We start from the raw sequence: 27,788 nt of genomic DNA, 5'->3' as shown, positions 1-27,788 counted from the left end.
TGGTTTGTTAGTCACTTCCTATCATGACAACATTGATACTCCTACTGTTCTCAGATCCCAGTGATGTGATTTTGAGTGGTTTTACAAAAAAAAAAAAAAAAAACATAAAAAAATAGGGTCGTCAAAGTTAACGCAATAACACGTTAACGCAAATTTGTTTTAAAGCCACTCGTTTCTTTACAGCATGAACACAACTTGCAATTTTTAGGTTGTAGCGGACACAATTTTAAAGCCAGAGTGAAGATACTAACATCATATGACATTACCTAAGCCTTAGGTGGATGGATTCCTTAGGTCCTAAATAATTCATTGGTAAAAAATATGTCATACTATCTTGTCGGAAAGGAGGTTGAATAATGCTCCAAACTAAATTTTGGTGGGGGAAACTGTCAGGAATGGCCATTTTCAAAGGGGTTCCTAGACCTCTGACCTCCAGATATGTGAATGAAAATGGGTTCTATGGGTACCCACGAGTCTCCCATTTACAGACATGCCCACTTTATGATAATCAATTTGGGGCAAGTCATAGTCAAGTCAGCACACTGACAGCTGTTGTTGCCTGTTGGGCTTGAGTTTGCCATGTTATGATTTGAGCATATTTTTTCATGCTAAATGCAGTACCTGTGAGGGTTTATGGACAATGTGTCATTGTTTTGTGTCGTTAATTGATTTCTAATAATAAATATATACATACATTTGCATAAAGCAGCATATTTACCCACTCCCATGTTGATAAGAGTATTAAATGCTTGTCAAATCTCCCTTTAAAGGTACATTTTGAACAGATAAAAAATAAGCAATTAATCATGATTAACTATAGACAATCATGTGATTAATTACGATTAAATATTTTAAATGACTGACAGCTCTAATCAAAAATAAAACAACATGTTTTATACTGAGGAATGTCTTTTTTACAATACATCGCCTGTACCATGCACATGAGTTTCTGACGGGGGACTTTTGGCGGGTCAGGGGGAGAGAAAAAATCATGGAGCATATCAAAAATCCACAATGCCTGGAGAACATTGAACAACGCCTACGTGCAAGCTGTTCAAACTAAACAAAACTGGGGGGTCTCGAACAACAACTTGATTATTTCTAGGGGGTCGTGACTCGAAAAGGTTGAGAACCACCGCTCTGGACTTTGGTGTGATTATTGGAGAGCCAGAGACGGTACAGCAAAACAGCTAAAAAGAATGTTATTTCCAAAAGTATATCAATAATTATACCTCAACCCTATAAATCACCCATATCATAACGTACTGACAGCCCAATTTGTTCTCCTGCCACAGTTAAAAGACTTCAAACAAACACAAAAACCATCATTCAGACAAGCTTCACTGTGTGGTGTGGTGTCGTGTTGTGGATGGATTTTCATAGCTCAAAAGGAAACAAATCCAAAACCTTAGACCAGCCAGCACGTTTCACCATGCGGCTTTACTGCTCTGACACACAAAAGATCTACCAGGGGGAGGGGAGGATATCAGACATTCGTGTGCGGTAGAGGGTTGTGGATAATTAACTGTGCCTAACCTGAGAAAGGACCTTCAGGACAAGAAGCCACCGGGAACCTTTATCTGCCATTACACCTCAAAACTGCCACGGGGGTTGCAGGGAGGCAGAGATATATACAGTACGTGTATTTTATAAAGTGCACGGTGCCATTGGGAAAAATAATGTGACCGGGATCCATGGAGAAGTTTAAGGAGATACAGGAAACAAAGCACCTGTTACTGTTACTCTAGGCAGAAACTGAAGTAAAAGATGTGGCTACTCGGGGATAGGAAACGATCAATTCCAAGCTGTACGTCATGCTTCAAGATGAATACACTGCAACGTAAAATGTTAATATAATACACAGAATTTAAACTTGAAAACTGTGGTGGTGAATAGAATGGTAAAAAATGACTGAGTTTTACTGCCGGAGAGAAAACCTTGAACAGAGCAGATGAACTATTCACAAGACCTCTGATGAAGTTAAGCATGAAGGTGTTTTTCTATCTATCCACAGCCTAGTTAATGGACTTTACAGTTAATGCGCTGTACATTAGATTCTGTCAGTCTGGTGCTGATTATGTTACCGTTGATGGCTAAATATAAATCTGCCATGGTCTACCAATATCAATCAAGATCTATTTGAAACACAATGATGATGGCCAGATCTCCTCCCCTCGCTGCATCTGCTAAAAAGATGCTCCATATTTGCGTGGGGGCCAATTCAATCACAGCGGCGCTTGGGAATGTTAATGTGACACTGAAGCCGACACAGTGTCTGGGTATGACAGGAGAAAAATCAAGCTGGAGGCGAGCCAAAAAGACCGACTTTAGAGGTAACCACGGGGACCAATTAAATGGTCCTCATCAATTTTTAATGTTCGCGTTGCACCTGTCAGTCAGGCATTTCACTGTAGTACTTGTAAGCATAACTTAGAACTAACGGCTGCTACAGAATAGGGAAGTACTAACAGGCATGTTAAAACATTTATACATAAATTTTGACATTCAGACTTTTATTTGGCGTGACCCTTGACTGCTTTATGGCTCACTTGATACCCGACTGCTCCAAAAGCTCAGATTTGCAATTGATTGTTGAAAGTCAAAGACTAAAGCCTACAAAAAAAATATTCAACAGCTACATGCTATTTTGCCTGCCTAAATCGTGGTTATACATCCCAATACGATGGTTGGCTGCTCTTTCTATTTCCCTCCGAAATAATTATCCACCTCTGGGAGCTCTTTGGCTACCAAACGTGGCTCTTTCAAGGCCAAACTCCTTTTATTGGGTCTTCCGGATTGACATAAAGCATAAAAATATTGAATCATCATGGGTAAATGCCTTTCAAAACAATCAATTGGGAGGCGATACATCTCCTCAACCAGCAAATAAGGTCGGCTTCACTTGGTTGGGCTGAACTGCAGTTGGCTGAAGCCTGACCCTTGAACTGCTGAGCTGAGAATTTGTGGGCTCTCTGGGTGATTTTGCTTCCCCACCGCAGTAGGTAATTTACAACCCCTGTCTGCTGTAAAGCGTCTGGGGCCAGAGCCGGGATTAGACTGTGACCGGCAACAGAGCTCATGGATCACCATAAATCTCCGCTGATTGAATGCAAATTGGAAAAGTACACTATGTATGTCAGTATACATCATGAGAATAAAGCTTGCACAACAAACGCGCACGCACACGGCGAGCACATGCCTATTCTCTAAATATGCAAGCCTTATTTTATGTGTTTGCACGTGTACATGCGAGTGTTTATGTGGTGAGCGGGCGAGCAGGGGAAATTTATGGGCTACATGGTGGCTAACACATTTGCATTATAAATCTCAATTACATAGCATTATTTGTTTACCAGCCTGCTCAGATGGAAGTCTCATAAGGTGCCCTGCAGAGGAGCATCATAAATTCTTAATAAACTGCAGTGCAGACCTTTGTACGGCGCTGACCTAAATCCTGCAGCTCATCTCTGCACTACACTCGTTTCTTTAAACTTTAATAAGGCTCTATTACACATATTTAACCCTTTTTCAGAAACCCAAAACTAGACTGTGTCCACTTAAGTATCTCAGCTGACCACAATACGCGCGTATGAAAACACGCGATGACACAGTGTTGCGAAGGAGAATGTGTGGCGAGATGCTGTGCTATCAGTCTGGGACCATCTGCCGATGTGTTTTATATGAGGAGTAAACCCTCATAGCCCCCCAGGCCAGAGGCACAGAGCACAAGTGATTAATATGCCTAGGTTAATGAGCAGTCCCAGCACTGCCTTCGCTCCTCTGACTCTCTGTGTGCATCTTGGTGATGATTCACTTTCACTCAACTATTGCTGCTGGAGTATGTAGACCATCCCAACATGCCATGCCTTTGCTGTAAGTGCGCCTGTGGCATCTCCTGCTTTGTTTGCGATATGGCCCTAAATATAAACTGCTTGTGTAAATAAATAAATAAATAAAATAAAAAAACTGCCACCTGGCAATTATACTGCTAATTAAAAGGCGAAGCACTCTTAATGGATTCATCTCTCAGGAGGGATGTTCCTCTCTCCACACAAATGCATTCCCCTCTTCCTTCTACTTCTCCTATCTCTCCATCATTCTCCTCCCCACCCCGTGTCCATCCCTGGGAGCCCTGGCTGATGTGTTACGGGTGAGTGTCGCCTGGTCCGCCAGTGTTTTGGTCTCTGCTGAGAGGGAGAGGCTAAGAGGGACAGCTGGATGGGTTCACAGGCTGGAGGGGTCCTCACTCTTGGCAAAGACTTCTGTTCCAACAGCCAAAGCTCTTCATTTATTCATACTTTGAGTGCTTCAAACCCTGAAATCCCGTAATAGTGTACAGTACACACTCGCAAACATATATACACACAGAGGATGAGATAAAGAAACGAGTTACCTACAAAAGAGTTTAGGCCGGGGTGAATAAAACGGTCGCACAAATCTAACACATCCGTACAGTTGTGCTTGTGGAGAGGCAGGCCAGTCAACAGACGTGTTCATGTGTAGGCATAAACACACACACGCACAAACGCACACCTGCACAGTTGCCCATCTGTTTTCTTTGGGGGATAACACTGTTTTCATTAAAGTGAATAAGCATCTTCAAAAGCGGCAGCGAGGCATAAAAAAGTAACTTTCCAGAACGGCTTATTCCCCATTCAGATGATTCGGATGCAATTAGGTCAGAACAGATTTTACTTTGTGATAGACACGGGCCTGTAATATTAAAAATCTGAGGTCACCTTAAATAAAAGACATGCAGCGTCTTGGAGGCCAGCAGCTCATTTTGTCAGACTATGAGGGACTTGATATACATTGATATCAGTACGTGGAATATATTTCACTGTTGCCCCAGCACATCTCTGCTCATTACACAAACAACCGGTAGAAAAAAAGCTGTGATAAAACTACATAATCCTTAAATCAATTATTAACCACAGCCTCGTGTAGGCAAACCTGGACTGTTTAGAGACAAACATTTATGGTGCTAAATAGATTTAAACAGATTTGTTAATGACCAATGCATAGCATTGAAATCCACGTGTTGTAGCCAGCCCTCAAACATTCAACTTGAATTTACTCATCACTTAACAAAGAAGCTTTATGCCGTTTCAACGTTTTGCCAACATATCAGTGGAGATGTCAACAAAACCAGAGCAAAAGAGACCGACAACGCCTCGATGTTATCGAAAATGAAATCTTACAGCAAACATCTAAAGCCAGTGTGTGCCTTTCTGAGCGAATGTGTGTTCTCGGCTAGAAATGGAAGGAACCCACAGCTGCTACATCTAAACCACAGAAGCAAACCCATGTCTTTACGGGATAAGACCTCAATCTGACAACCGTGTCGTGTTGCAAACATCACAACTAAACTCGCCCATGATTTAACAACAAAATGTATACATATTGCAAAACACTGAGGCCATAAGTCTCTGCCTAAGAGATGGCAAATGAATAAGTTGGGGGATAAATCATGTACAGTGTCTCCCTGCGGAGGGGTACAGTGCAAGTATTTAAGTGAAATATGAGGCCATGGATAATTGAATGTGTGTTTCCCAATGTCAAGGACCAAAGTCTCTGGGGTAAGGGATAGATGTGGAGAGATGATGGAATTGGGAATTGGGGAGTGGGAGACGGGAGAACGAGAGCGAGGGAGGGAGTGTTTGATCCTGAAAGAAATTGGCAAAGACTGGTAAGGGGTGTCTCATGAATAACACAAATCATAGCAGTTGTTAACATCTGAAGGGTTCTGCTGTGCCAGCCTTTTACTTGGATTTGCTCCTAAACGTGCAAATGAGAAAAAAAATTACATAAATATAAAAGCATTTGTGCAAATCGAAATTACATGTACTGGATGTTTTTTGTATAAAGCTCTTAAAGTAATAAGAGCACAGAATATTCCAAGAGAAAACAAAAAGTTTTCCTCCTATTCCGAGTCTTGGCGTACACACAGCGCTGTTAAGGACAACGTTTAAAAACAAAAGGAAGGGGTGTCAAGATGCAATCAGTATGAAAGCTTTGCTTTTTTCCAGCTCTGCATGAGCACAACAGCACGCAGCAAAGACAGTTCCTTCAGCAACACAGGAGCAGAGAACGAGTTGTGCATTTAGGTAATGAAAAACTTTACAGTACACTCAACTTCTGCACAGAACATTCATGACTGTAAATGTAAATGGAACCTCCGGGGGAATATGACCATCACATTGATGAAATGCACCCCTTATTGATGCTCAACTGATACATGTGTTGGACGAACTAGTATTAATGACGTATGTGTCTTCTAACACAGCAATTACAAATAGGTCTGATTCTTTGAGCGCATTCTGAGGTCCTATATCACCAACACGCAATAGGGAAGTAAAGTTAATATGATACTGGAGCAGGGGTTTGAGAAGAAAATGACTGAATTTGACAACATCTTTCATGTGGTTCCCCCTGTCTGAAACATGTCATGTTGCAGGCCAAACCGGAAGTTAGAACCACCCTGGTTCCCTTGACAAAAAAACTATTTTTCTCCATTGGGTTTTGGATTCTTGCAGAAAATAAGCTCTGTGTCAAACATGTTTATGATACTTACACATTTTGTTCAGCAAGATAATCATCACAAACGAACACCACTTTTATGATTTATGATTTTTCAGAAGTAAAAAGCTAACGTTAGGCTATAAACAAACTACACCTTGGTTGCATGAGCGGGAGTATAAACAACGAGGCTGTAAAGGTGGACGAGTTGGCGTGATGACGTTTAGTAGTTTCATTTAGCCGCTTGTTAGCAACCGCCTTTTTTAAGACGCGTAAAGGCTTCAATATTCACGAGTGTGAAATGTTACAATATCTTAAGCTTGTGTTAACAACAGAGCTTATTTCAAGCATCTAAAGCTTGACCATTTTAGCCCATTTCTGGCCCGAATTTGGAGCCGCACATGTCATTTTAGAGTCGGACCAAATTTCAGCTTCGTCAGGTGTCGTTTGCCGTGCAGGGGGTGACCGAGGACCAATTAACGTACAGAGTATGCATAGCTAAACCAAAAACCCATTAAAAAAACCCATTGACTTTGAGACGAAGGAGCCTGCAGTGATAAAATGCTAACTCGTTTCCAGGTTTTAGGACTCATACCTGCACCACTTATAGACATGATATGAGCATTACATCACAAATTTTGAGCTACAATTCATCTACACAAGCAAATGAGTAATTTTCCTTTAATTGTCCCGTGTGTTGCTGCACTTGATCGTGCCCTGACATCGTCAATGTGGCACAATTCTAATTATATAGTGGGGTCGTTAGCACAAAGGTGTAGTCTGCATCAAACCCTTTGGGACGGAGGTTCATTAACGACTTACATTGTCAGCGATGGTGCGGCCCAGCTTGTCCATTCGTGATCCTGCCTCTGCAATGCTCTTGGCAGCGCTGATGACATCAGACGTATTCTTCAGTGGCCCTTTCCCCCTGGGGAGAAAATGTGGAAAGATCAGTCGCCGTTTGTGATCTCATTCAATATTCAGGAGCAGCATCTCGCTCATGAAGCGGCTGTTTGTTTTGGAAGGTTGTTTAGGTTGTGTATGGATAGAGAAGCATGACTTATGGGAGTAGTTCGGGAATACATGTGTATGCGGGTGCACAGATGATTCCGCACACATAAAACACTAACAGTCTGGCAGCATATTGTTCAGTCAGAGCTGAGCACGTTTTATAACCCATTAAATGCAGAGGGGCAGCCTTCACTCTCAAGGCTGTCCTTAAAGACTGGGACCATGGCGCTGTACTATCACACTCTTTTCCAGCAACATTAATCACAAAATCTGGTGTTAAACTCATTTTTTTCTGTAATTTTAGCATATGATAGATAAAATATGTTGCTAACGGGTTATAAGAAACCAGCAGCACTATATTCAGGATTCAAGAGGCTACATATTATAGTGGTTACCAGTGCCATATGCTTTCTATCCCAACAGAAAGTCTCAGTTCAATCTACTTGGCCTCTTTTATTCAGGCAGCTTTGAAGGGTTTATTAGAAGGCTAAGACGCAAATCCGACTGGTTTCATGTCTGCTGGCGGAGAGAAGTTGGTTGCCCTCAAAAACGCTACACACGCACACACCAGCTCGTCATTTGTATGGTCATTTTCATCCAAATATGGAACAAAGAAACAGAGCCAAAGGGAAAAAATTAGATAATTGAAAGTAGAGGGATGAGAGTCCAATTCAATCTAAAGACTTTTGGTCATTGTCCTAATGCTAAGCATTCATCGTTGACCCTTGTAGAGCCAGACGAAGCCCGTCCCAAGTACAGGTCAGCCCAGCCCTGACCTGACCCACTGTAAAGCTCGTCAGCCATTTGCGTTTGTTTTCTAACCCCCACAAGGGACTCTGGGACACAGTTGGCAAGAGGCACAAATTGGATTCAAAGCTGCTCTCTCCAGGCTAAAAAATGAGCCATCCAACCCAGAGCAGATGGAATTTTGTGTTCTGTTCTCTCGGCTTCCTCTTCCCTCCCCTCCCATCTCCAACCCTTCCCCTCTCCTGCTCTCCCTCTGCTGCTCTGCTGTAAAAGCAAGTCAGAGTCCTAGTAGGAGGCCACGCGTCAGAGCACAGACTGGAAGCTCTCCGGGGACAAGTCAACCCCCTTGAGACAGAGCTGGAGGCATTGTGATGAGTTCTGGGGCGAAAAAAAGCCTGCATGGAGTGTGTTTAATAGAGTGTTGCTAGTATTATGTTGTAGTTTGCCTCAATAAAAAAACATTACATCAGAATGCATAAATACAGCAGCCACTGATTTCTCCCCAGCCACTGATTTCCCTCCTAAAATATCCCCCTGAGAAATAAAGAGCCAGCTGCTGAATTTCTTCACCTAGGTGGCCAAGTGACGATAGAGCAAAGCACAAAGAGGCCACGGAGATAGACAAGAGAAATCCTGACAGGAGGAGAGCCTTGTAAGATTTTCGTGGTGGATTTGTACATGGAGAAGAAACTGGGGACTTCAGGTCTGGTGACAGGCAGGCCTCCAGATGGGTGTAAGCCACATCGGACTGAGCACAGAATGCTCTAGGACAGGTGGCTAGCAAATATGTTGCATGCTTCCAAGCCACACATGCCTTATTCATGAGTGCCGCCAAACAGCCATAAGCGATGAAGGAGTCGACAAGAATCTCTCTCACTCTCTGCAGATTTGTCAGGAGAAAGGTCCAGAACAATTACCTCACACAGCATTAACCTTGGCAGGGCTTTGTGCCAGCTCAAGGTTAAGGGGGCATTAATTTGGGCCCGGCTGAATTAGCCGGCGACTGACCTTCCGTGTGCTGCTGCCGCATGCGAGAATCAAGGCATAATGTGAAGATATATATTCATCCCGACAAACATCCATGTGTGGTCCGTCGGACACTCACACTGGCAGACTGCAATCCAAAGTCTCAGAGTGCCAAATAAGAAGTCACGATACCAAGTTGTGTTATTGGCCCATAAATTAGCAAACTCTCTGAGTAACTGCACTAATAACAACATGACACAAAAGCCATTACCACAGCTTTCTGTTTTAAACTGTTTTTCTAATGGCTATAACCAAGCAGAGAGAATATAATGTACTGTACCACATTGAATGTGGTCATATTGATCATCACTAAGGTCAAAGACATTAAAGTTTGCCCCAAAACACTCTCCGAATTCAAAACTTGCCAACCCAGGATAAATATTACTCAAAAATATTGTTTTTAAGGTATTAAAAACCTTCATTTAGAATTCTATATTTGTGTACATTTAATGAATAACGCAAACACTCAAAGAACAAATAAAGCTACTTGTGAATTTAGTGGTATTTAGTAATTTGGTTTCTGCAAATGCAAATCCAGATGGTAGACTGGCTTCTATGTGCACATCAAATCAGGAGAACCACGTGAATATCCAACATAAGCTCGGGGCATACGTCGTTGCAGTTGCTAGGTGACCGTTGCACAGGTCAGCCATGGTGCATCTCCAATACACGTTTAATTTGGAAAAACCTTAGCTGCTGCTGATAATATCAAACTATGGAACGGCATTCCAAATTAAAAACATCTGTTTTTCAAGGCGATTTAGGGCGGTGGTTTGTTATTAAATCCCAGATGAAATATGCAGGAGATTAGAGGATTTTTTTATGGTTTAAAATCCAGCCACTGCTTAAAAAAAAAAAAGGCCTCGTTGGGCATCCAAAAGAAAACAGCATTTCTCTGCTTGTATTACTGAAACGTAAATAGTCCACATGTTCTCATTCTCTTAGCCTTACTGGCTGATGAATGATTTTTTTTCCTTTCAGTTTGACAAGTGAGTCGCTACATTTTAGCAAAAATGACACCTGATGTTCAGAACCAACGCAACACCTTTTTGATTAGTATAAACACATCACATTTTGCATTCAGTGCATAACAGTTTGATACTGACAACTCAGTACTCACAAAGCTTTGAGTATCTATCTTCTCAATGCATTTGAAATTGTTGTTTTTTTTCTGCCAGTCTGGCTTTCTTGCTTTTGATTGGAAACGTCCAACAAAACAAATTTTAAACTACATTTGGAATCATGCAAAATGAGAACATTTACTTAAAAAACATAAAGCAAAAAATGGTATTGGTAGGCCTGCAGACCGTTGCTATGTATAACAGACCGTTGCTATGGGCGCAGTTCTGATGTCGGACTCTGGAGGACCGTTTTTGTGTCAAATTATTGATTTCTTAAGTAAGTAGCCATGTAATAAGAGGGATAATGTACAGCTAGCAGGTCACTGTAGTGAAATACATACATTCAGGGCGATGCTTTGCGTCGGTGCCACATTGCCCTCTCAGGGTTTGTTTCACAACAATGACCTGCTAGCTGTTCATTGTATGTGTACACGCTTTAACATTAACATTAAAACTGATTCTGATTCATGGAGAAAGTGTTTTCCAGTAAATCCAGTATGAAAAAAAGGTTTTAATGGGCTGTTTTCCTTCCTGGAAAGATCTTTTTCATTTGAATTGCTTGGGTCTGCTTTATATAGTAAAACTGAGAGAGAAGCAGCCTTTATGTTGATATAAAGATGTCACTGCAATCAATAACCTCTTAGTATATATATACACAGCTGACGCCATCTAATAAAGAAACACGTGTGGCACTCTGAGATAGAAGCAGCATCATTTGCATCCCATTTACATGTGTGTCTACAGTGGATGTAACACAAATGGCAGCAATTATTTTTTCTTGGTCCTTTGGATGAATAAGCAGCAAATAAAAAATTGCAGGGTTCTGTGTGACCTCAGTCAGATCACTGGCTGTGGTAATACTTGAAACTCTGCTGCAGCTTTCCAGTATTGTGCTTCTTTGGCCGAGGAGACGGGATCTTTGACCCATTCAGAAGATGCAGATAGAGAAGCAGCATGTCATCGCCATTACGGATGTGACTCAGAGTTAGGCACAAAATGTCCTCTGAGTAACTAGCTCGAAAATTTTAAAAAGGCACAGTCATACAAATACAGTCAGCTAGTCTTAATGTCTCTTCACATCCTCCGCACACACCAACACACAAACGCACTCACACTGTGCGAGCTAGACGATCACGCAGAGAGAGAAATGCTGCCCGACCCTAATCAGAAAGTGTCAATATGATCACACACACAGCGACGAATTCCAATGTTGTGTACACACATGCATGCACACTATCGTAAACAGAGTAGTTTAAGTATAAAGAAAAATACATCCTTCTAGTTATGTCTGTTCTATCTTGTTTTGTTTTTCAGGGTTTTACGGACAGTACTTAGGAAAATTTGTTTACAATATCAGAAATCATTACATAAATGTCGTCTAGGCAAGAGTATTGATTCATTTGGGAGTGACAAACCGGTTCCAATCCTCTGTTTTTATTTTGGTGGTGGTGCCATCCTTTCATATGGATCACTGATGTTTTTAAAACTGATGTGATGTTGATTAAATTCAAATAAATTTTTCATCTCTCTAGTTGTTTACACTGTCAAGATTTGCCAAACAGCAGCTTTTCTGCAGAAATCAATTTTTCAGAAATAAGAAATACGTTTGTAAGTTTTCAGCAAATACACTGCTTGTAACCACAGGCTTCAGACACACCTAATATGATATTAAATATTTAATGCAAAGAGGTTTCCCAGGACACATCATGATTCCTAAGATGTTTTTGGTTTCAACCATTTCTGTACCATCTTTATTGTCTCAACAAACCACTGACAGCAAAGCAGCTCTGCTGAGTGAGACGGTTCATTTTAGATTTACAGTGCACACCCAGCTTTATTCATGTACCAGAGAGAGGGAGATTTGATGCACTGCATATGGTTGTGCATATTAAGATTAGGGGAGGAAGGAAAAAATAATCAAGAAGAAAATCCTACCAACAGTGCTGCTTAAGGGGAAATGAGGAGCGTTTATGCATGAACAGTAGTGTTAAACTGGGTGCATATTATTGTGTAGATATGGGTAAATGTTGGGAAACAAATGTAGGCTTATTGGGTGATTGTATTTGGCTTGAAGAGTAACTTCAGTAATTTTCAACCTGGACCATATTTCCCCATGTTTTGTGTCTAATTGACAAATAGGAAAAATAATTTCTGAAATTTGTCCAGTATTTAGGGAGAGTGCTGTTGATGGCAGCCACTAACGGGCTGCAATATGGTGCTATTGGGGCAAGCTGGCACCGTCATTTACATCCACTAAAAGTGCCTGTTTTTTGCCGTGACAGGCTCTGATTGTTATTATAAGTGTCAGACATCATGGAAAGAGTCTCGCTTAAGGAAAAGTCTTGTTCTGAAATCTCATGAGGAGACGTGTTCCCGGAAGACTACGGTGGAATAGTGGAATACATCCATGGTGGAAACGCGAGTGATAGCCGGGCAGAGTTTGTTGTGTTGGAGTACAGAAAGCGTAGCTTAGTGTTATCTAAAAAGATTTTCCATGTCATGGCTGAATATTTAGATGATTTCGACAATGTGGATGAGATCTTTGAATTCGATGGCTGTCCGTATTTATTTGAGCCAGAGTATACGGATATTCAGATTTCACAACGAGACTTCTTGAGCGGGACTTGGACACGATAACAAACAGACCGGATCAAGTGAAAGGTAAGAAAAATGTTTCGCAGCTGCCAGTTCCACAGTTATTCAATACTGTACAAAATTTTAAAAATTGTTGTCCCCAATAGTCACAGACACAAAAACATGGGAAAATAGGGTCCAGGATGAAAAACACCAAAGTTACCCTTTAACTTAAACATGCATCCTGTCTTGGAGGCATTTTGATTAAATTGTACAACTATTGGAATATTAATGTGAGGATGGTAAGATGACAAGAGTGTAGCCATACTACAAACCATTCATTTAGATGTCTTCTGAGGCCTAATCTACAATTACAAAATGAGCCATCACATGCTAGGGGAGAAAAATGGTTCTGAGTGTGAGCCAAGCTGTTAGTCTGAACTCACCTGGTGAAGTCTGTCATCTCCATCATGATCATGCACATCTGCTTAGCCAACACAATGATGTCATTGCCGCTGTCATCCCACTTGGATACCTCCGCATCCAGCTTGCTCTTCTCTTCCTGGAAGCTAGCCACCTGTTCGGCAATAATCGCCCTCTGCTCCTGGGGCAACTGGGCCATGATAGCCTGGAGGAGGAATTATGGGAAGCGTAGAGGGTTAGCACACTAGACCTCAACATACTGTTACACAGGTCATTCCTGTCTCCAGGGCGTTTTGTTTTACATCCTCTCCTATGTTTTCCATGGATGCACATGTATTTTCTTGCCAGGCAAGAGCATGGTGTTGTTTGAGATTTAAGCAGAGGACCAGCGTGGTTCTATGGTGCACTACGGTGTTCCTTGTTTAACTTCTTGCATACATTCTTACGTTTTTTACTTGTTAAATGATGGCTATACTCCCTGGCCACTTTATTAGGAACACCTACACAATCCATTGCAATCCAGTACAACAGCTCTGCCACAAAATCTTCCTTTACAAAGTTCATAATGTTCACTTTTTGCTCAAACCTTCTGAGAAGTTTATTACTGAGGTTGTAGTCAGTGGTGGTGTACTGGACTGTGTTATATTGAAATGTGTTTCAAATATTCTCCTATTCTCAATGGTCTTTGTAAAGGCAGAATTAATAGCATAATAGGCATGTTGGAGTGAAGTCTTAAGACTGAAAAATGACTACATGAATTGCTTTTCTGTAAATAAATGTCATCACTACCAGTATTCATGAACATTTCACCGATTGGTGCAGGTTAAATGGTCACACCGATTTTTTTTTTTTTACTGCAAAAGCTGGGTTCAACATGGGGTTCACAGCCACTAAGTAAAATTATGTGACATCTTCTGGAAAAATATACATGTATTGAACTCAGTGCCTCCGGCCACTGAAGAAGATCAATATAAGGGCATTTGTTTAGCGGTACTTAATATCGTGTGCAAATGTGTTTAGCACCGTTTCTATCCATCCTCTAAGGCTCGACGGTTAAAGGGCAGTTTCCAAACAGGCAATCAGACATTCAATGAACGAGCTTGTGAGGCCGAAGTGGGCAGACACTTAAGAGCAGGAAATCGAATATCATCGCGAGAGCGTTCATTCCATTACTGGTAAATAGGACTCTCTCTCTCTCTAGAGTCACCTAAGCTTGAATAAAGCTGTTCAGGCCAGTGCAAAGATGAAAAGCCCCCACCAAACAAAACAGCCAGATTATCTTCGTTGAACAAAACAAATGGCATGGAAGTGTACTGAAGGATCACTCCACCAATAGGGATTTCTTAGATTAATTTATTACTCTGCATTTTTTAAACATTTTATTTCACTTCTTCTAAGAAGAGGGCAAATCATTTACAGAGTCATCTGCTGAGAGTCTTTTCAGGTAGGATACGGAGTGCTTGAAAAGTCTAACCTGAACATTCAACATATCAACCACCAACACCAATTCACTGGTTCAGGCGAGGACATGAGATTTGGGAAGAAAAAACAAAACAGATGGCACACATAATTGAAAATTTTGAAAAAAATTTAAAAGATTAGAGGATGTAATACACAAAATATGAATTAACTGTGTTTACCCTCTTATGGCTACTCGGAGTCATAAGGGCTGAAGTCTGTCACGGCATAAATTAAACTGAAGGAAGGACGGACTGCATCACGGATGGCTCAACGGTCTGTTATAAGATTAGAAGCTGAAGTATACTTGAAGTCCTCTAAAGTCTTGAACTCATTTATCGTCTTTGAATTGTGGGTACCAACTTTTTTCAACACAACAAATGCGACTCAGTTGTAAAAACAAGATTTGTATGAGGACAAACTTGGGTCACGCTAGTTATGGTGGCACCAAGCCAACTGTGTGTAACCCATTAACAGTAAGTACGGGGGTGGAGTGTTGGAAAGAACAACAGTGACTGTGACAACATTAACATGAGCGTACAAAACAATGTGTTCAATTATTCTCTACAACTACAGCCTTGTGAATGAGAAATCAAATTTCTCTTCTGATTATGTAGAATTCTGAACCACATTGTTTTGTACCAGCCAAGTGATTAAATGTTTCCTCTAACACATTGTCACATGAATTTACTGAAGATCAATGGCAATATTCAACTCCATAACTGAAGCATGTAACACAAGCTTGTAAGTCAATATTAAACCATCTTCATATCGTCTCTTTTCTGGGGGGCACCAGTGAATGCAATCTTCTAAATGGAAAATATTAAGAATATAAATGTGCGTACTTTCAGTATGTATATGGGTTTTCCTTTCGCACATATCTCACATTTCTCATCAGGTATTGCCAGATAACAACATACGATTTTAAAAGGCAGGAGATCAGACTCAGGAAATCTGTCCGTCTGTAAATACTACAAGAAGCAATTGAAATCTTACCCGTGCACTCTGGCCGGCAAAATGCTGGTCATCGTCTGTCTGCACACTGGTCCTGCTGCGAATATCAAAGTCTTCGGTCTCAAAGTCAGAGTCGTCTAACTCCTCTGGAGTCTGTCATGGATCAACAGAGAGGTAGAAAGGGGCACAGGGGGAGAAAAGAGACAAGGGAAAAAGGTCAGGAACAGCAGTTCATTGTAAGTGCAGAACATAAAATAATATTGGCATACTACAGCCTTTTGAGCACTATCAAATAACCAACCTGCTTACTATCTATGAGAAATGCCTTGACGCTGCCAGCCAGGGCGGCATCAGATAAATGGCTTTTCCCCCATAGCTTGGTACAAGAAACTGTAAAGCCTAAATGAATTTGTAAATCAAGTGTAATGTGCTGCCTGTGCATTTTGAGAGGGAAAATGAAGGTACAAGCTGGTATGAAACATATTGGGAGCGAGACGCTTCAGAGTACCATCTGTCGCTGTTATCTGTAGAAAAGGCGGGTGAGGCATGAGTTAGTGTTCTTTAAGAATGTTGCTACTTCATCTCTGATCCTTCACCTCTTCCCTAGCTTTGAATGCAAAACAAGCTACGAGCAAGCATTTTTCCCATGAATATTAATATTTAAAAGAATTTCTATCTCAACAGGTCATTCTTGAGGCAAAATACAATGGTGATTGACAGGAAAATGTATTCGGTGTGCGATATGGGCACAGGGAAGATGATGTGGACAGATAAAGGTGCATTATCACGCCTGTGCCGCTACTTGTGCTTATCCAGCTGTCTCAATACCTCCCTTCTGTAATGGATTTGGAGCCCTCGCGTCTAAAAATAGCTGAAGGTCTCTGAACAACCTTACACTGCTTTATGAAATGTAGAGATGCTCTTGTTCTCAAGGGAATAGGGGTATGGTTTCAGATACAAAGCTGTAGTGACTCACAGGCATCTCTTTCAACCCAGACAATGCTGCTCAGTGGGGCAGAGATAACACCTGCTGTGGCCTGTGCAACAGATAACCTGTGAATGTGGGAGGCTCAGAAATGATGGCTCATGGTGGGCACCTGATGGGACGCTACTGTAGAGATGTGACAACAATAGCCTGCAGTTTAATTAAAAAGGGTTTTGCCAACGTAGTGTTGTTGGCACAGTAAATTAAATTTTAAGACTATGTTTCATGCTGTGGCAAAATGCATTCATCAATATTTAATTTTGTAATGTTCAGACTGTCTGTCTGGAAGCTGAAATATTCAGTTCCACCTGTATCATCTCTATATGGCAAATATGACTAGGGATGTCATGAGAACCAGTACTTCTGTACCAGGTCGATGGCAAAATACTGAAAACGTGACCGTTTTTCTACAGTACCTCAGGTCCCGTCATCTTGGGGACAGTAGAACATGTGTTTGGGATGCAGTAAACTCACTGTCGACGCATCCAGAGGACACAGCCTATTTTTGGCTGGACCACGGAGGGCCAGCCCTACAAACGCAAAAGTCTGTCACTAAGTGACTGACTGAATGATGAAGTTACATGATTGGTCAGCCGAGTGTTGGCGTTTCCTCATTGGCTGCTGCTTTTTTCAAAATGAAAAGGCGGGGAACAGTCTTTTATACAAACGAGTCCATCCAGCGTGACGCATCCAGCTCACGAAATTTTAACCAAACTGTCAAACTAATCAATCTAGTTCTAAAATTAAATGATTTTCAGCAGTGGCTTAGCCTATTTCTCGCTTAAAATGTTTTCAGAAGTAGATTTTGATGGATTGTTTAGACGGAATAGGAGAAAGTTTATGAGCAGGCCGCCACGTTGTTTCCTGTTTGAAACGGCGAGCAGAAAACCAGGGACCAATCAGGTGCATTCCACGAGAGGGTACGTCACCGCTTGAACGGTCAGTTGAGTGCAGCAGCACGTCCCCTGGTGTCCTTGTCAGACCTGGTGGACATGCATCGCTAGATTTAATAATATAGACATGACCACTGACTATTTGTGCAACAATTTAGCCACAAATTCACAGACTGACTGTACACGGTCCAGCCATATACTCGGTTTTGACGGACTCTTGTTTCCCTGATAATGCTGTGTTGAAAATCTGTGTTGAAATTGGCAGGACGAGAGCTAGTTAACTTTAGCTGTTAGCTCAGTGCAGGACTGTGTTGCTTACCGGCTAACAGCTAACATTAACTAGCTCTCGTCCTGCAGATTTCAACACGGGAGGTGCCATTGATTTACACTATGGCTCATCAGGCTCAATTCAGTAAAAATAGCATTGGGCAAAGGTAAATTCTAACTTTATCATGATGTGTTCAATTGTAATCTTGTAAAATGTAGCTTTTGGTGAGAAACTTGAATAAATCCAGTTGTTTGAAGATGATGTTTTCACAGCAATATAAAATCGATAATAGAGAAGAAATTATGACCTGTTTAACTTCCTAACAGAAACCAGTATGCAAACGGTAATAAAGGAGTGTATGTTGAAGTCTATGGGATTCATTGTTTTACTTTTGTTTTGTATTGGTTTTGAGAATCATGGAATTGGTATTGACTACTCAATGTCTGGTATTGTGACATCCCTACACATGACCACCACGTGGTATCTGAAGTGTTATACTTAAGAGAAGACAGGTATAGAGCTGAAATTACAGTATAGTGACAACGCTAGAAAGTCTTATCTAGTATTTGTGTCTGCTGATGTAGACGTGGACATGGCAGTCCAACAGTAAAATTGCCCATTGCAATTCTTTTTGTGACATTCGTCTCATAGCCTCTGTGAGCAGAACATATATATATATATTTTTTTTAAGGACAGAGCCGGCAAAATCACCTTGGGCCGTGACGCACCGCACAAATCATAAGGTAACGACAGCTGCCCCCTGTATCTCGCTGTCAGCAGCTCCCTGACTTTGAGACAGTTTGATGTCTGGGAGGCATATTCTCTGATGTCGCTGCAGGTGGGGAAGAGGGCTCTGTCTGTCTGTCAAATATCTAACGGACGTCCAACGTAGGCTGCCTGTGCACCACTTACAGAGGTTAAAGACTTGTCTATCTTAAGCAGCCCCGACCACACACTTGTCTGTTCTGATTTAAGAGTGGGCCACTGTGTCTGCGCATGCATGTGTGGGTTCATAGAAAGATGGCTGGAGAGCGAGCGAGCGAGCGTGCATGTGGACATGCCCTCTAGAGAAGTTGTCTCATAGTGCTCCACTCGGCTGATTTGCAATATCTCATATTTCTTTAGACTCAGAGCAGAACATGCCTAGTTTCACATGTAAACTGTTCCACTGACGGGCGGCTCAGCCAAGCAAAGGTTCTTAAATTATTGTTTTTGATACACTTGTCTAACCTCATCACAAACAGCAGCAATTAAGAGTAAACTTCAGTAGACTGCTGTGCAGATGCTGCTGGAAATTCCACAACTACCCAGCTAAGCAGCTGAGGCGTTTCCTGCTGAATAAGCACCACAAAACCTGTAATGATTATCTTACACACCTGATCAAGAAACCCTGGCAAATCCACGGGGTAACTGCAGAATTTTTCTTTTAAGATAATGCATGACGTTTGAGTGGAGTCTCATTGCTATCTCTTTCTCACATTTAAGAATGGCAGAATTAATCTGACGGATTAATTATAAGTAAGCAAGATTTTGTCATTTAGCCTCTGTTATTTCTAACACACATGCACACCTACACAAAACCCACCCACCCACCAGGTAGTGTTCAGCCCCACAGGTCCAATGTTAACAGCTTAATCAATCTGGATAACAAGAGGGAAGCAGGGGCAGATGGAAAGTGAATGGAGTTCTCTGGCTCGCAGTCCAACTCAAGAATGCTAATTAAAACCTCCATCTTAAATCAATTGCTTATTATAATGCAAATAGTGCATAATGGTCCCTCTCTCCTTTGGTTCCTGTCTGTCTGAGCAGCATTATTCATGGGAGCCCGGGCACAGTTATGGAGCACCATTGTCAACACAAAATGTGCTGTCAAGACTAATGATTCCAATTCAAAAGATTAAAGTGCTGGAAATAATGGAAGATGACATAATACAACCAACCAGCACATTGTATTGCAACGTAGTAAATACATAATTAGGTATTGTTACACATGAGATGCAGTTTAAATAAATCCATTTACGTCTCAATATATATAAAATCTAATACGGCAGTGTTGAGTAGGCAAACTAGTTCTTCTATAAAGCCTTAAGAACTATCCATTTCTTTTTATAACTGGAGTGAGTTCTGTTGTTAGCTCGTTGTCAGTCAATTAGGTACGCAACTACCATCTGTCTCAGTTATAGTTCTGCTCAAGCAAAGGCCATTACCCCACAGACGACTAAGGCTGTTGTTGCACTAGATTGCAAGGCTGGTCAATTAGGTCTGCTCTTGCATGGGACATGTTAATCATTGGCTTCTAGGAACGCACGCATACACAGATTCTCACATACCATTAAAAGTAGCATCTGGTGCACAGACCAATGGCCGTATATATATATAATTATATTACACTACAATAACCAAGGAGTATCACTAGGGCTGCCTCTTCTTGATCCATCAGTCTACTAATAGGTCGTTTTGGTCTTAGTTAACCAAGATTTCTTTAGCCGATTAGTAATTTTTTATGCTTTTTTCATGCTGAATGACATATTTCCAAGAGACTTATGAGCACGTCTCTGGTAAACACAAGATTTAAAGTGGTGCTTTTGTGTGGAGAGTGTTAGTCGACTAAGAATTTCTTTGGTCGAGGACAGCCCTAACTCTCACAATGTTATGGATTAAATCAGTTCTATTGAAATGTTTCAAATCAAACCACTTCAAATTAATGCTGTCCATGGTAAATGGATTTAACCTTTTGTGTGGTTTTGAAAGAGTTATAGCTTCTGAATGTGGCCAAAGGGAAACCTTTCTATCCATGTGAAAACATCCTGGAGTGGAACAGTATTTATTTAATTAGACAGTTTCAACTCTGTCCATGCTGAAAAGGTAGAAAAGGTTATTCTCACTGTCCAGATTTAATACAGAACAGGAAGAGAACTAAATATTTGCTTTAAGCTCATGGCAGCGTGAAAATCAAGTCTTATGCTGCAGAAGCAGAGAAAAAAAAAAACAGTGCGACTTACTCTGATCATGAGGACAGCCTTGCGAATGTCGCGAATGCCATCATATACCAGACGGGACGCGTCAATGAACTCATTCTCATCCACAGGTAGTGAGGGGTTGGCACTCAAGGCCTCCACTGCAGCCTCCACTTGCTCTGTGAACCGTGGCATGACTGACGAAGGTGAGATGAAGGGTGGGTGGAGGAAGAAGGGAAAGAGAAAAACAATATTGATGAAAATTCACTCCAAAAAACATAAAGAGAAGGAAGGTACGTGACCCGTAAGTAAGAACAGCTTAAAAGAACAGACAACAAACGCATACCTTGAGTGAGGGATGGCATGTGTTATACCACAAGAATATTGGAGACAGAGCTACGTGTTGCAAAAACCGACTGTCTAGCCACCAGGGCTGGATATCAGTACGCGATACATTTAAGGTATCGACCAAAACAACCCAGTACCAACTAGTATAGAAACTTCTCCAGGCAAATGATACCGGCAATCAATTATTTTTGTGCCCAGATCTAGAAGAAGACGACTGTTTTGCTCGCAGCCAATCACCACGAGCATTCAATGATTTATTGCGACCTGATTGGCCCACTACCGCAGCAGCTACAACCCATGCAGCCAGGATTGCCTGCCCGCACATGGCCGTGAACACAGAGATGTCTGAGCCGGCGGCTAGCAGCTAACACAGTGCTTACAGTGCTAACAACGGCAACAAGTGCTGATAGAGCCAACACATACGCCATTCCACAGGGTTTTGTTTTGTGTCTGCAAATCCGTCTAGTATACGGATTACGACCCCTAGAGTTCAAAGCAAGGAAATGCATCTCTTTACGGATAGAAACACACCACCACAGGTGTGGCAGAGGAGTTGCTGCATAGATACAAAACTGTGTTTTGTATCTATGGGTTACTATCCGTTTTTCGCCGTCCAGACTAACGTTTGACGAGTCACATTTATACATTTTTACATTCAATTTCAAAGTAATAAAAGTGTGATGGTATATTTAGCTAGCATTGGTAGCATGCTAGCTGTGTAACATAGAGTGCATAGCTATAGTGGTTCATACATCTTTTAACAAAATAGTTCACAAAACTGCTAAATATGCGGTCGAACTTTTCACTTTGAAAAAACAATGTATGACATGTTAAATGTATATATATATAGAGAGCTGTATTACATTCATAAATCAGTTCATTAATATTCTAACCTCCTGGGGCACACAGTGTATACGGTCTGTCCGTAATCTGCCGCAAAAGTTTAATTTCTTCAACGTACCCGGGGCAAATTACGGGCCCAAAAAAAAAACGTAAGGAGGAGTTTAGCAACCTTTGCTTGACTCACGAAACGAGGCGGACCCAGAGGATGGCCGGTGCACTTCCACGACAAAAGAGTCCCACCACCGCACTGTGCAGTGCAGCGGCTATTAGCTAGCCAGTGGGACACACACAGCTTCCATTCACAGGATGGATATTGAAGGGGTACTGGTTTCGGTACTGGCATTATGAGTTTTTAAACGATACCCAGCCCTACCAGCCACCACCTCAAACACAAAATCAACACAGAGCCAATGGGTTTGTCAAGGTGATCATTTACCAGAGCAGTGACATTCCTTCTGAGATTGCAGGTTATCAAACACTACTTGACATGAACCATCAACACAAATCAGTCTAATGAGGAAATTATATTCGAGGTTATTATAAATTATCCCCAAAAAGACACTAGTATGGCCTCGTTCTGTTGAAAACAAAAATGAGCGTGCCAGTAAAGATAGTGGCCTCTAAATGATTAATAAAAAGTGCAGTCATTACATTCAGCTTTGACAGATGGAATTTTGCACTGTTGGTCTACTTACTGCTTTCTTGTGTTGCATGAGAACTAGGGAACAAAATGCCCAAGGGAATCTATCCCAGATTTGGCATAACAGAGTTCTCCAATAGAAGGTTAGGTTTCACAAAGCTCTCCCAGTAGGCATGTACTTTGCCCCATTGATGATATAATAACAGCCCCAGAGGGCTCTCCAGCACATCTGCATTAATACTATTTCAAATTCAGCATTTAGGATTCAGCTGGGCCTTCATGGGAGAGGCATGGATGTCACGATGCAGATGTGGAGAGGCAGAGAGCAGCAGGAGCAAAAAAAAAAAAAAAGAAGAGGATTTGGTTTTGTGCTTGCAGAGCGTTTATAACCTGCAGGCTTCTGTGTGGAAATGATGTTAAAAAGAAAATTGAAAATCTGGTAGTACTGTGATTCAGTCACAGCGATCACTTCCCTCAACCTATTACTGATGAGTCGTTCAAATCATTTCACATTCAAAGACAAGAAGCAGCAAAAAGGCATTGTCTTTCATGAACTCCAGGGCTGCAACCCACTTTCAGTCACATCTTTTTTTTCCTCAGTGGCACAATCCCACTACCAAACTCATCAAAATATACGACATAAGCACACGTAATGTTTTTCAAATAGATATCTGTAGACCCTAAGCTTGCCGCGGTAGTGTGTCACATGATGCTCGGGCATACACCGATTACATTACGTACCCACTATCGTTTTGCTTTTTTTTTTTTAAACAGAAATAAGACCCATTTAGTTCATTTTCGCACATCAGCGCCGTGTTATCAATACATAGTCGGACGACGGACGCTACAAACTGAAAGTAAATGGCTTCGTCTGAAATCGCAAATCTCTACACATATTAAGCGTCATCTTTTCTTGTCAAAATGTCTAGTGTAATCGGGAACACCGGTGTTGTCACAAGTTTATTAACCTGTGGGGAAATTTCCTCACCGTCACATCCCTAGTAGACACTTGTGATTTGTTTTACTGCGTTCAATATTTTGTACTCAGTCAACCATCTAATTAAGACAAAGATTGCTGCTTTTATTACTAGAGTGTTGTGAAATACAGATATACTTTGGATTAGTCATTGTAATTAGCTTTTTACAACTAGGATTCTTAATAAATGCACAAGACATACTCAGACAGTTACATGCAATTACCAGTTATTTTTATGACTTTGAGTCAGACAGCGTTTTTTTTTTCTTATGTTATTCTTTTGATACAAGTCACTTGACCCCAAGTATACCTTGGAAAAACTTCAAATTCTCACCTGGCTACATGCACAAATACTTGCCTATATTTATCACACAGTTGACAGTGCATGTCAGAGCAGGAATTCTACATTAAAGAGCAACTCTGTTGAGCTTGAACCTGAATTCCATCACTTTATTGTGGAGCAGATGCGAGAAAATCTGACATAAAGTCTCACGACAGTCTATGTCTGCACAGCTCAGCCACAGAAGAAATCCAACTTGAGCTACAGCCTGCATTTCCTGACTTTTAATGGGCCCACCCTCAAGAGGACCCAGCCGTTTCCAAATCTGACAACCAACAAATCGTCCTGCCATCTTGTTAGCTTGCTCGTGATGGAAGCTAACACAGCTCACACATACTGGCTGATAATGATATAGCACAGAATATGGACAAAAACAACTTCTGTGATATAACTTGGGGTTAAGATATTCGGGGCTATCTGACAACTGAACAGTGGTGGCTGTGTGGATCAGTAGTGCCAGTTGAGTCAGAGCCTGTGGTTGGATCTCACAATGCAGCATTCATAATAAATACAGGAGGGGCAGAAAGCAAGCCTCTTCTTCACTAAACAGAATATCTGAATCAGAAACAAAATTGCTCTTTCCAAGCCAATGCTGGAGGTATCTGCAAAAATGTTTGGCTTTTTTAAATGCCAATAACATTCAAACCCGAAATAGCATTCACAGGGAAGACAAAAAGGTCTTTAGGAGAAGACTTATGAGAAATAACTGAGTTGACAGATCTGAATGTGGCTCTGGCTGCATCGGGCATAAAGTGGACACAGTGCTACACTCATCCCAAGATAGATGGGTTCAGCTAATTTGAAACATGCTGAATTCATAATGAGCAATCAACAATTAGCAAAACCTCAAGGAGGGTTGGGTACGTTCACCATGCCCACTTACTGACAGAGACACTAGGGCCTTGTTCAGACCTGGTAATAACGTGCTTGCTGAGTGATCCGATCACAAGTGGACAGCTCTAAGTTCAGGTGTGAACGCACTCAAGACGCATTGAGGACGCATTGACAGACGTGAGATTCGCGGCATGGAAGCGGCTTCTGTGCACTACTGTATTTTAGTCGGTACAACTGTACTTTATTAAAATACATCTATCCATCTATAGGCTACATATCTCTCTATCAGACTAGACTAGGTCTGTGCGATATGAGGAAAATCTGTGATGTGCAATGGCATTGTTCAATACTGCAGTGACGATATGACTTGCGATAAATAAACGAGTATTGAAGTGTGCTTATTAGCTATACATATATTTTAAATATAACTTGGCTAAATGTTGTTTCTAGAGCAGCAACAGTAATGTTTACAACAGCAAAGTCACCATATAAACTTGTGAATATCTCACTGGAAACTATAAAATGATAATAAAATAAATCATATTCCTGACATGAAAAGACTTGAGTGAAGCTTAGACATGGGAAGTATGCCCGCTCGCTCATTCCCGTCTCTCTGAAGCTCTATACCCCGCTCTTACCTGGCAAAGGCAGCGGTGTTGGCGGCACGGAGGTCCCCGGGGACTGCCGGTAGACAGTATCCTTATATTTTGATGTTAATAATGTGAACCAAAATTTACGAATATGTAGGAAATTACTACAGACATTCATGAAATATTACGTTGCAACGTCTGCTGTATTAGCCGTGTGTTTACTACGTGTTTATTTGCATGTAGAGCAGGAAAGAGGGATCCGATCAGAAGTGGTCACTCAAGACGAATGCGGAGACGCATTCTAATGTCAGGTGTGAACAGACGTACTTAAAGCTGTCTGATTTTGATAGGATCATCCAAGACGCATTTTAATGCCAGGTTGGAGCAGGGACTATAGGTAGATAAGACAACAGGTAGAAATTTTGGACCCTCTTTCTCATCACACTGGGCAAAAACATGGTATCCTTGGAGGGCCCATTGTATTCTAGTTTCATAATCTGTATATAGTTACATGAATGTAAAGCATAGCGTCTCCCTTTTAAATGTATTCATGAACTTTCTTGTGCAGATTTAAAACAATAGAACAACTTAGACTAAGGCAAAACACGCTACAATAATTAAAAAAGAAAGAATCCTGGTGTGTCTAAATCTGAGTTATGACAGTTGTAATTATCCGAATACTCTGTTATAGTGAAATTATTTAAGTGTATGTAAATGCAGTCTATTCTTTGGCTCGTTACATAATTTAGTGGATGTGATACCTTGGTCAGTGAGGAGCTTGGTGGCCTCCAACACCTTCTCTGTGTAGATTCCAGGTTCATAATTGTCCATCTCAGAAGTGACCACATGGACGACTCTGGCAGCACGGCCTCGGATAGCCCCAGCAGTGCGATCCAAACCATCAACATCTTTCTCCTGCAGAGCGATGACACACTTATTCACATCCTCCAGGATGTGGTTCTCTGGGGACCAAAAACAATGTTGCAGTTAGTGATGTATACTTTGTGTTACTCAAACACTTTAATTCAAACATGCCATCAGCTTGCCCGGATGCAAAGAGGAAATTTATCATAAAACGTTTTGTTTTTTTTCATCCAAGACGTGCTTTGATCAAAGATAGAACATGTTTATACGAGTAATAATGACAAAATGCACATAGTCAGGAAATCCTCAGCCTTCATTCTGTGTTTGCATAGTCCTCAAATTAAGAGGGCCGCCGGGTGGCTCAAGTATAGGATGGGGAGGGCTGAAGACTAATTCTCAGACTGCTTATTAATGGCGAGCCTGTAAAATGCAAATGTCCACTGTGTAAATTACAGTCTGTCCTTGGCTGGAGGTGAGAGAAGTCACTCTGCTTAATGCTTAACGAGAACTCTTTAAGGGTATGCCCGACAAACCATTTGTGAGCTTTAACACACGTGACAGGATGTCAATTTCAGATGTAGTGCTGCTGATGCTTCAGTGCTTTCCTCTGTAGAGGCCAATCAGCCTCCGTATATATGGCTCTCATCAGAAAAGACTAATTCCACAGATAAGTGCTTCCTGCAAATCTATCTTGATACTGACCAAAAGCCCCGTCTACCAATAATCACTGCACTGTCCGCTTTCACTTTTGAAAAAAAAATTGAAATCAATGATCATTCCAACAGTATGAAACATTTAGCCTACATGGCTATGACATGCAAATGAGTACCACTCACCAGATACACAAAGGAAGTCATCAATGGATGTTATGTCATCAACAGCGTCTGTGAGGATGCGGACCTGCTTCTCCCACTGCTCCTTGAACAAATCCATATTGTCCTGGGCCACCTTACTGTTAGGCTTGGCAGCAAGGGCCAACGCTGCATTAATCACCTGTAATCACCCAATTACAGCCATTAAAGCTCCATTACAGCATAGCCCTCAGCCACAACATTAGCATAGGTTGATTGCGCGAAGCCCCCGCCAGTCTCCCACCCCCAATGTTGGGACTGCAGCATGGAGCCAATTCGTTCCTGGGAGTGATTATAGACACTGAGTGTTTTGAAGGATTGAATGAAATAAAACTAATAGCTGCTTGTTTTGGGGGAAGAAACATCTGTGGATATCAAAGCTCAGGATGAATGGGAGTCATTAGATGAGATTAAAAGGAGAGGTGGCAGCGTGGGGGAGAGAGCTGGCAGGGGTACAGATGAGGGACTGGTAGTTAAAATGGTAAGTGGTATGAAGAGATGGGCTCACTGGTGGACAAGTGGACAGATGGACAACAAGACTCGAGGTATGGATGTTTTTCTTTACT

At 41.5% G+C, this 27,788-nt stretch overlaps 1 protein-coding gene across 4 annotated transcripts in view; it reads right to left on the bottom strand.

The window, feature by feature from the left end:
• The window catches only part of ctnna1 (catenin (cadherin-associated protein), alpha 1), a 95,329-nt gene that overhangs the window by 9,019 nt on the left and 58,522 nt on the right, over positions 1–27,788 (bottom strand). For all 4 annotated transcript variants that reach the window (XM_037779480.1, XM_037779481.1, XM_037779482.1 and 1 more), the window contains exons 11-16: positions 27,208–27,364; positions 26,269–26,469; positions 20,982–21,133; positions 15,876–15,986; positions 13,445–13,626; positions 7,342–7,447 (exon numbers count right to left, since the gene is read on the bottom strand). In XM_037779480.1, coding sequence (XP_037635408.1) covers positions 7,342–7,447; positions 13,445–13,626; positions 15,876–15,986; positions 20,982–21,133; positions 26,269–26,469; positions 27,208–27,364 — 909 coding nt within the window. The remainder of the gene's footprint in view (positions 1–7,341; positions 7,448–13,444; positions 13,627–15,875; positions 15,987–20,981; positions 21,134–26,268; positions 26,470–27,207; positions 27,365–27,788) is intronic.

Source organism: Sebastes umbrosus, chromosome 9, assembly GCF_015220745.1.
Source record: "Sebastes umbrosus isolate fSebUmb1 chromosome 9, fSebUmb1.pri, whole genome shotgun sequence".
Classification (NCBI taxonomy): Eukaryota; Metazoa; Chordata; class Actinopteri; order Perciformes; family Sebastidae; genus Sebastes; species Sebastes umbrosus.
Note: the sequence above shows the minus strand (reverse complement) of the source record. Positions and strands in the feature narration are given on the sequence as shown.